The sequence below is a fragment of the Oncorhynchus clarkii genome, chromosome 20, assembly GCF_045791955.1.
Source record: "Oncorhynchus clarkii lewisi isolate Uvic-CL-2024 chromosome 20, UVic_Ocla_1.0, whole genome shotgun sequence".
Taxonomy (NCBI): domain Eukaryota; kingdom Metazoa; phylum Chordata; class Actinopteri; order Salmoniformes; family Salmonidae; genus Oncorhynchus; species Oncorhynchus clarkii.
In genome coordinates this window covers 39,609,552-39,620,020 of record NC_092166.1, presented here as the reverse complement: position 1 = coordinate 39,620,020, position 10,469 = coordinate 39,609,552, and the positions used below count along the sequence as shown (strand labels likewise).

The 10,469-nt window shown below is 40.5% G+C and overlaps 1 protein-coding gene across 4 annotated transcripts; it reads left to right on the top strand.

Moving 5' to 3' along the window:
* Window positions 1-4,936: 4,936 nt before the first annotated feature.
* On the top strand, window positions 4,937-9,366 carry LOC139377422 (COP9 signalosome complex subunit 7b-like). Of its 4 annotated transcripts, none has more exons than XM_071120452.1 (7): window positions 4,937-5,031; window positions 5,193-5,362; window positions 5,533-5,608; window positions 7,508-7,596; window positions 7,809-8,011; window positions 8,237-8,342; window positions 8,843-9,363. In XM_071120452.1, the coding sequence occupies exons 2-7, from the start codon at window positions 5,204-5,206 to the stop codon at window positions 9,014-9,016; spliced, it is 807 nt and encodes a 268-aa protein (XP_070976553.1). In that variant the 5' UTR covers window positions 4,937-5,031; window positions 5,193-5,203; the 3' UTR covers window positions 9,017-9,363. The 4 variants fall into 4 exon arrangements, with proteins under 4 accessions (XP_070976553.1, XP_070976552.1, XP_070976551.1 ...); XM_071120451.1 differs by having other exon boundaries at window positions 4,941-5,031; window positions 5,173-5,362; window positions 8,843-9,366; XM_071120450.1 differs by having other exon boundaries at window positions 4,964-5,031; window positions 7,809-8,029; window positions 8,843-9,211.
* The last annotated feature ends 1,103 nt before the right edge of the window (window positions 9,367-10,469 follow it).

Here is a 10,469-nt window from a genome sequence, read left to right as displayed (position 1 = left end):
AGTCTTCTTGGGTATGACACTACAAGCTTGGCACACCTGTATTTGGGGAGTTTCTCACATTCTTCTCTGCAGATCCTCTCAACCTCTGTCAGGTTGGATGGGGAGTGTCGCTGATACTGCCACCCTCATGCTTTATCGTAGGGATGGTGCCAGGTTTCCTCCAGATGTGACGCTTGTCACAGATCTGGGGAAGGGTACCAAAACATTTCTGCAGCATTGAAGGTCCCAAAGAACACAGTGGCCTCCATCATTCATAAATGGAAGAAGTTTGGAACCACCAAGACTCTTCCTAGAGCTGGCAGCCCAGCCAAACTGAGCAATCTGGGGAGAAGGGCCTTGGTCAGGGAGGTGACCAAGAACCCAATGGTCACTCTGACAGAGCTCCAGAGTTTCTCTGTGGAGATGGAAGAACCTTCCAGAAGGACAACCATCTCTGCAGCACTCCACCAATCAGGCCTTTATGGTAGAGTGGCCACTCCTCAGTAAAATGCACATGACAGCCCGCTTGGAGTTTTCCAAAAGGCACCTACAGACTCTCAGACCACGAGAAACAAGATTCTCTGGTCTGATGAAACCAAGATTGAACTCTTTGGCCTGAATGCCAAGCGTCAAGTCTGGAGAAAACCTGGCACCATCCCTACGGTGAAGCATGGTGGGGGAAGCATCAGGCTGTAGGTACATTTTTCAGCGGCAGGGGCTAGTCAGGATCGAGGGAAAGATGAACGGAGCAAAGTACAGAGAGATCCCTGTTGTAAACCTGCTCCAGAGCGCTCAGGACCTCAGACTGGCGCAAAGGTTTGTCTTCCAACAGGACAACGACCCCTGAAAATAACATAAGTTTCACTCAATAATCATTGTTTTATAATTATTTGAAGAAATAAATGAACCTTTGATGTCTTTAGAAAATCTAAATATATCTGTATACATGCATTAACACTTTGAGATATTTATGTGTATGTCCCTAACAGGGTGGAAATATCTGATGGTATTAGTATTTAAGTCAGGGCCGGCTCCAGGCAGAGGTGACATAAGCGGTCACTTAGGAACCCTGGCCGCTAGGGTCTCAACTCACTGTTGAGAGTTAGAATAGTAGAATACACAAGGTGCCATTTCAAAATGTGGTTGTGCATCAGCAGTTTTTATCTTGTGATGTCAGTCACTGACAGTCGCTCAATTAGCCATGTCAGCTAACAATTTTTTGATTGGTAAATTAGTCAAGCCAGCTATCTAAACTTGTAGTAATCATCAATGAATACCAACCAGGCACGCAGGGCACGTGGCCAGGGACACTGACCTCCAGGAAGCCCCCATTGATTTTGTAATTCACTCTCACTCAGATATCTTTAACCCCCTTTAGAGTCGATTGACGCACCGGTGTGTCAATCTACAATAAATGATATTACAAAAAAATCACCATCAATATGTATCAGTTTAAGCTAGAGGTACTGTATCTTTGTTTTGTAATGATCATGGTGTTTAATCAGCTTCTTGATATGCCACACCTGTCAGTCAGGTGGATGGATTATCTTGGCAAAGGAGAAATACTCACTAACGGCGATGAAAACACATTTCTGCTCAAAATTGGCTAGAAATAAGATTTGTGTGTGTATAGAACATTTCTGGGATTTTATATTTCAGCTCATGAAACATGGGACCAACACTACATGTTGCATTCATGTTTTTGTTCAGTGTTTATATATATATATATATATATATATATATATATATATATATATATATATATATATATATATTCCGTTTTTTTTATCCCCTAGATTTACTACAGACACTTTAAAACTTTGTTTCTTATGATGTTTTTTCCACTGTCCTGTTTTCCATGTATGAATGTGTTATTGTGTCCCCCAATGTCTTAGACTCTAAAGAATTAACATGGCATAAGTCATGGCAAACTGTGTAGAATTTATCTTGGTGTCCAAAAATCGTCTGTTCTTTCGATCAATCTGGAAATGTTAAACGTGTATTTTTCCATATATAGACACACCCTATGTGTTTTAATAAAATTAACTATATGCATTGAGCTTGTCTGATTCTTAAAGCTTATGGTTTGATGAAATAAGACAATTGCCTCCGGATGGCGCCAGAGATCTAGATAACCAGAAACATTGTATCAACTATTAAATTGGGTCCACCACCGAGCTTGCGCTAGCGAACTTGCAACATTGTATAAAATGTTCTGGACACACAGAGTTTCCACGCCAGTGAGGACCGGACAGACACAGCTGTAGCCTATTTGTGCAAGGGATAAGAAGCAGTGTTTTACTTGGGCAGTAGCTGAGTGCCGGTCCTTCAAATGTTCTACTTCTTGATTTCCTGTTCCTCTTGAGTGATGGAAAGATTTTTCAGGTCGCTTATTATATAGGCTTACTTCTATGCGTGCGCCTCCCTTCTCAACATTGACAGGAGAGCTCCACACAAAAGACAATGACTAAATTGACAAAACTCGTAAATGTAATGAAATAAATTAAAACTTGTTTCTCACAAGTGTAGGATAGGTTGTGCACTCTGCCAACAATGTGTCCACTCAGACAATGAGAACGGGAAGACAGGAATAATAATATTGAATGCATTAAAATAATTACAACAACTAAACGTTAGAATATAGAAAGTATAGGAATTAACGGTAAATGTAGTCTACTACTGGTGATATATGTAATGGGAAATTGATATACACTAACAATTCATACAATGAAGTTATGAAACAATGAATGTGCACAAATTGGTGGGAGAGAGCAAATTCTGGAGAAAGAAGTGCATTAAGCATCTGGGACATGGTCAATCCGACTTCTGCATTCGTCATGCAGCATTTACGGTGATACGAGAATCAGGTTATTCATACTCTTTGCGCATCACGGAGCAGTGCCGCGTTGTTGTCAAGGGAGTGTTTGCGTTTATACAGGATGTACCGCCCCACCTACCGTCAACCAATCATGTCAATGAAGAGCCCACCGCATTGTTACAACATTTGGGAGGCGCATGGCGTTATGGTAGAGCTCGATTTGGCCTCTGGAGGCTCCGCAATTGCTTCACCCCCATCATTTGGAGCCTCCGACCACATTTTCGGATCAAGCATAAATGGTCTTTTAGTCTAGGCCTCCGCAATGGATTAATTAGTTCACTGAGATGGGCGCAAATATACACAGTACCAGTCAAACGTTTGGACACGCCTACTCATTCAAGGATTTTTAAAATAAAAACAAACAAACAATTTTCTACAATAATAGTGAAGACATCAAAACTATGAAATAACACATGGAATCATTTGTCCAATGAGAGTGGTGAAGTGCTGCATCAGATGACCTGGTCTCCATAATCACCTGATCTCAACCCAATTGAGATGGTTTGGGATGAGAGAGATGGACCGCAGAGTGAAAGAAATGCATCCAACAAGTGTTCACCATATGTGGGAACTCCTTCAGGACTGTTAGAAAAGCATTGAGAGAATGCCAAGAGTGTGCAAATCTGTTTTCAAGGCAAAGGGTGGCTACTTTGAAGAATGTCAAATATAAAATATATGATTCCATATGTGTTATTTCATAGTGTTGATGTCTTGACTATTATTCTACAATATAGACAATAGTAAAAATAAAGAAAAACCCTTGAATGAGTAGGTGTCCAAAATGTTGACTGGTACTGTATATATATTTGTAACTGCTTGACTAAAACAATCTTGGTCGACCAACAGCCTAACGACCAACCAATCCACCAGTCGACTAATTGGGGTCTGTTTCTCAAACTATACACTCTAATGTACTTGTCATCTTGCTCAGTTGTGCATCAGGACCTCCCACTCCTCTTTCTATTCTGTTTAGAGACAGTTTGAGCTGTTCTGTGAAGGGAGTAGTACACAGAATTGTACCAGATCTTCACTTTCTTACAGTTTCTCGCATGGAATAGCCTTCATTTCTCAGAACAAGAATAGACTGACGAGTTTCAGAAGTAGGTTCTTTGTTTCTAGACATTTTGAGCCTGTAATTGAACCCACAAATGCTGATGCTCCAGATACTCAACTAGTCTAAAGAAGGACAGTTAGATTGCTTCTTTAAATCAGCACAACCGTTTTCAGCTGTGCTAACATAATCGCAAAAGGATTTTCTAATGATTAATTCGCCTTTTAAAATGATAAACTTGGATTAGCTAACACAACGTGCCATTGGTACACAGGAGGGATGGTTGCCGATAATGGGCATCTGTATGTGTATGTAGATATTCCATAAATAATTTGCCATTTCCAGCTACAATAGTCATTTACAACATTAACAATATCTACACTGTATTTCATGTTATTTTAATGGTCAAAAAAGGTTATCTTTAACATTTTCTTTCAAAAACATTAACATTTTCAAGTCACCCCAAACTTTTGAACGGCCCCATGGCAATATGAGTAAAATTGCATGAAATGTGTTAGAAAATTGCTACATTTTCTCTCCACCCATGGCAAAGTGTGTAGATTTGCAGAAAACGGCTTTAAAACTACAACATTTTATCTAAGCCCCATGGCAAAATGTGTAGAATTGCAGGAAATTTACTTAAAAACTCTCCACCATCAAGAGGGGGACCACTAAAATGTTTTGCCTGCGAGGTGCTTAGGGCCCCAAAAGGCTAGGACCGGCCCTGATTTAAGTGCCTGAACTTGACCAATATTTTCTTCTGAAAGTCAATCATGTCATTTTTCTGATAGAATAAAATATATATATATAATTTTCCTCTAAAAAGTTATGAGGTCCAAAAGGCCCAACATTGTAGGAATGACCCAGTTGGTCGGCCAACGGTGCAAGTGGCGACACTTCAGGCTGAGGAGTAAATTGCACACTTCCCGATGACCATAGACTGCTGACAGAGTAAGGAAACCAACACATCATTTTGTAATGTTGATGAAATATCCCTTTAATGTCTCCTGTAAAAGCGTGTGTCATTTGCCTAGACACGCCCCCATATCTTTCTCATGAAAACAAGTTGGCATTTAGTCAAGCAGCTCGAAACAATATTTATGACAAGATAAACAAAACCAATGTGAGTATTACAGTAGCAAATTTCGGTAACTGCCTGGGAGCAAAATTAACTTGCTAGTCAACTTTATTGCCTTGCTGTGGTTTAATATATAAGCCAGTTTGCTAGTCAGCTAAAATGACATCGCTAACGTTAGCTAGCTAGCTCTGGCTAGCTCCTCTCAGTTTTTCCTCAGATGGCTGGAGAGCCGAAACACAATAACCAGCTGGAGCAGTTCATATTGCTGGCCAAAAATACGAAAGGACCCGCTTTGATTACCCTCATAAAACAATTACTGGAAGCTCCGGGGGTATATGTCTTCGGAGAGTTCCTAGAACTGCCCTGCATTCAACAGGTAACCTAGCTAACCAGCTTCTTTTTCTTCTCAAGTGGAGTGACTTGTGTATGAATGTGGAGGGCATTCATTTTTCACTCAAATGTAGTGGCTAACTCCACAACACTAGATGTCACTGGTTTCAAGGTATATGATAAATTTTCCCCCAACTCACTGCTCTCTCTTTGTAGATGTCAAAAGGTCCCAATGAAGGCTACAGTCAACTGCTCAACATGTTTGCCTATGGCACATACCATGATTATAAAGGTAGTTGATCCTTTCATGCTTTTTTCTGCTTGTGTTATTCATTTTACACGGTAATGGTGCTACAGTATCCACGGGTTGATTTATTTACATTTGTACATTTTAGTCAATTTAGCAGACACTTCTCCAGAGCGAATAACAATTAGTGCATTCATCTTAAAAATCCTTAAAGCTGCAATATGTAACTTTTTGGGTGACTGACCAAATTCACATAGAAATGTTTTGAACAGTCTATAGATCTGTCATTCTCATTGAAATCATGTCAAATAAGAGGTAGATCTGTATAATGTGTGCTATTTCTATGCTTCCTGTTCATAAGTTTGGGTTTTGCATCTATTTAATTTCTGTTTTGTGTGCCAGCTTAAAACAGCTGAAAATGAAATATTTTTGGTTATGAAAAATATTTCACAGCAGTTTAGATGGTACAATTATTATCTACACCAGGGGTCTCCAACCTTTTCTAGCATGAGAGCTACATTTTTAAGCTGCTCATTTTTGAGCTACTAATTTTTTTCTAGCTTTCCAATAGACACAATCTTCTCTCCCCTGCGACTCTTCCCCAGGTCCTTAGTTTACAATAAAGTAGTGCACAATATTTTCAATCTTCTCTCCACTGCGACTCTTCCCCAGGTCCTTAGTGTACAATAGAAAGTAGTGCACAATATTTTCAATCTTCTCTCCACTGCGACTCTTCCCCAGGTCCTTAGTGTACAATAGAAAGTAGTGCACAATATTTTCTGGATTATATTTTTCCAGATTGTTTTCTCAGTAAAAAAAATCATTTTCAGTCTCAATTACAATTGTTCATAGAGAAAAAATGAAATTGGATGTTCTGAGTACATGTTTAAAAAAAAATAATTATAATAATTCAGGTCTGGTAGAAAACATTTTGTTGCGTAATTCTCCTTTAGTTGTGCATCTGGCCCTTTAATTATGCATCTAGCAAGCAAGGAATATGCCATCAAATGTGGGTGTCTAGTGATGGTTCTGTACAGCTGTTGCTCATTTCACAGCAAATTTTGCAATAACAAATAATAGATACTAATGAGATATTTATTCATTATATACTTCTGCAGGGTAAGCCTTACCATTTAATTGAGAAGATTTTGGGGAAAGTATTTCTGTCAACCCACAAGATGGTTATTGCATCAACTGGCTACACACCGAGTGACAGAAAAACGCATGCACCACAGAGATAGACAGGCAATATTGCTGGAATTTAATCGGCAGATATTGTGTTAGGTTTGGCTTTTTGAGCCAATAGTGGCTAACCAGGGGTGGGATAATGTCCATGTTGCATTGATTAGATAGTATCTTGGAGCTTGCAGTATCTAATACATGTCAAATTGCATGTACATTCAGAATTGTTTAGCGATTTACTCGTATGTGAGCCTACGAGCTACTGGTAGCTCGCGATCAACCTGTTGAAGACCCCTGCTCTACACTATACTTGCTTGTTTTACAGCATAAACTGAAATGATGTGAACTATTAGAATTTTAGCAAACAGAAAATGGCAGAGTGATTTCTGCACAGTGCATCTCTAAGTCTATTGCTTCAATCTAAGTAACATTATTTAAAAAATTGCCATCAAAATCAATCAGTTTAACCTCTACAGGATCGGTGTGAAAATGAAAAAAGGAGCAGATCCTTATTAAGCTAGTTGACAGTCTTTTTTTTGCCATTTATGAATGTGGTATTCAATGTGTTTCTATGGGCTATAGTAGTATAGGCCAAATTCAATATTTTTTCAAATGTTTTATATTTGCTTTTTTTAAATTATACCTAAAGGGGTCCTACAATTCACAGTCGTAGCAAGTACATCATCCCTCAATAATTATTTATCAGCTAAATCTATGCTAGTAGGAAAATACAATTATTTTTGGTCCTATTTGTCTTTTCAGCATTCAAGGATACTCTACCCCCCTTGACTGAGACCCAGAAGAACAAACTAAGGCATCTGACCATTGTCAACCTGGCTGCAAACATGCAGGTCCGTACAGGACTGTCTACTGCAACAGACCCGAAGCAACCCTAAATATTGTTTGTGTATTGTATTTGTGCAGTCAGTTTGATCAAAGAAACCGAGAGCAGTAGGCTTTCTTCTTATTCATGGTGTTCATTATTGGTCCAGCACCAGTTTGCAAATGAGTAATGTGCAGTATCACTCTCACACACTTCTGTTCATTATCATGGTGAGTGCAGGTGATCCCGTACTCAGTGCTGCTGAAGGACCTGGAGGTGGGCAGTGTGCGTGAGCTAGAGGACTTGGTGATAGAGGCTGTGTATGCTGACGTGATCCGGGGGAAGCTGGACCAGTGCAGGCAGCAACTGGAGGTGGACGCCTGCATCGGCCGGGACATCCGCTCCCAGGGCATGGGCCGCATCGCCAGCATACTGACACAGTGGTGTGGGGGGGTGTCTATGTATAGAAGAGTTCTGCATATTAATGTTTGAGATTATAGACCCGGTTATGAGTAGTTTTTTCCCCAACAAAAGCCATGTTAGAATGTCATTGTCTGTATCTGATGAATCATTAATATTGTATCATTAGTCCTGCTTTTCTACTGTATGTTTTATGCCTGTTTCTCTGTCCACATATAGATTCTGCTGATCTTTATGCGTGTCCACAGGTGTAGTGACTGTGAGAGCATGTCTGCGTCCATAGAGCAGGAGGTGGGCAGGGTGAGCCACTGCAGAGAGAGCCACCTCAAAGCTCTGCAGCACATCGAGACCGAGGTGAGGGAAACATTCAGAGAGGGTTGAGGTGGATGGTCAGAAAGAATAAGGGCTCCATTTTCAAGTGTGCTCTGTGGTGCATGCTTTTTTGTGTTGTCTCCCTGTCACTTCTCTGTCCTTCCTCCTCTTTCAATTTAAAGGGCTTTATTGGCATGGGAAACATGTTTACATTGCCAAAGCAAGTGAAATAGATATTTTTTACTTTTTTTTTTACTCACAAATGTTATGTCTATGTCCTATTATGTCTATATACAGTGTTGTGAAAATAGTTCAAGTACAAAAGGGAAAATAAATATTGGTTGTATTTACAATGGTTGCCCTTTTCTTGTGGCAACGGGTCACAAATCTTGCTGCTGTGATTGTACACTGTGGTGTTTCACCCAATAGATATGGGAGTTCATCAAAATTGGATTTGTTTTTCAAATTCTTTGTGGGTCTGTGTAATCTGAGGATAATATGTGTCTCTAATATGGTCTCTGTCTCTCTCCTGTCTCGGTCAGGTGGGTAACATCCGCAGGTTGATGTCAGCAACCACGTCTACGTCCTCTCAGGACATGGACCCTCTGGGGGAGCAGGAGGGGGAAGGGGCCATGGCAGGCTCCGGGGCCGAGCGCAGGCAGACCCCCCTACAGATAATCTCCAAGGCCAAGAGCCTCAACAACCAGAGACACTGACCACTGTAGCCTGAGATGGGCATGTACTGTTTTATTAAGACATAGGCTGCTCAATGGTCTGAAGGTGCTTCCACGCCTTGTCTCCTTCCCTCAGTCTGCACTGCCTTCAAACAACTGAAAGGGAGGAGACAAGGAGAGTAAGACACTTTTGAGATTTATTCCATGGGTTTGTGGCCTGGACTAGGAGTCTTTTGTTTAAGGCACTATCCTTTCCCCTGTTTATAAAAAGGTTGTTTCTAATTTGTCTTTAAAAAAAATTGGGATAAAGAGAGAATGTATTTCCTGTTGAATGTGCTGATATTTGTCATTTTATTTGCTAATAGCAAATATTAAAAGCTATGTTTTCAGATTTTGAACTGAACTTCATTATCACAAATGCAACATCACTTGAATAAGCACACAAGTTTCATCAGCATACTGCTATGTAGTGTAGGAAATATTGCTGATCTTATCAGTGTTATCCTGTCCCCCATCTAAATCTGTGATTATTCAAATGAAAACATTTTCCGGTTATGTTTAAGAGTTCTACTAAATGTTCAAGAATGAAAGACCCGCTCCAGCCCTACACAGACGAGATGCTTTTGCTTGAGTTATTGTCTGGGGGCTGAAGTGTATGTTTTTAGGTCTGTCTGTGCTGCCTTGTTGGGAACCCCTTCTCTCCCCTGCCCAGCCCTGCGTACCCCGCTGACCTAGTTTTCAATTGTTTTCTGCCTGAGACAATGGGAGAAAATGGTTTCATAACCACACACAATACCTGGGTGTTATTCAACAGGATTGTTGTTAAGGGTTCTCATTGTGGCGTGATTGTGTGTAGAGCGTTGTGCGCTTCCTTTATGTAACCAACTCATGCAGCCCCCCCCCATCGAGCAGTTTCAGTACCCAACGCCCTTCCACACACACACTTTGTCCTCACCCTGGGGTCTCAAAGTGATTCTTATAGAGAGATCTCAAATGTCCCTGTTGACAGCCTTTACAAAACCTTTCCTTTCTCACGCCACTTACTAACTAATTCACGTTGTGCCACTTACTAACTCATTCATGTTGTGCCACTTACTAACTCATTCACGTTGCGCCACTTACTAACTCATTCACGTTGCGCCACTTACTAACTCCTTCACTTTGTGCCACTTACTAAATCATTCACGTTGCGCCACTTACTAACTCATTCACGTTGCGCCACTTACTAACTCATTCACGTTGCGGCACTTACCAACTCATTCACTTTGTGCCACTTACCAACTCATTCACTTTGTGCCACTTACCAACTCATTCACGTTGCGCCACTTACTAACTCATTCACGTTGCGCCACTTACCAACTCATTCACTTTGTGCCACTTACCAACTCATTCACGTTGCGCCACTTACTAACTCATTCACTTTGTGCCACTTACTAACTCATTCACGTTGTGCCACTTACTAACTCATTCACTTTGTGCCACTTACTAACTCATT

What these genes read in the sequence shown, in the direction of transcription:
- LOC139377422 (XM_071120450.1), top strand. Translation starts at nt 5,204, where the DNA reads ATGGCTGGAGAGCCGAAACACAATAACCAGCTGGAGCAGTTCATATTG. An exon ending in ACCTGGCTGCAAACATGCAG is followed by an intron (nt 7,597 to 7,808) that starts GTCCGTACAGGA and finishes TGGTGAGTGCAG; the next exon opens with GTGATCCCGTACTCAGTGCT. An exon ending in TGCAGCACATCGAGACCGAG is followed by an intron (nt 8,343 to 8,842) that starts GTGAGGGAAACA and finishes TGTCTCGGTCAG; the next exon opens with GTGGGTAACATCCGCAGGTT.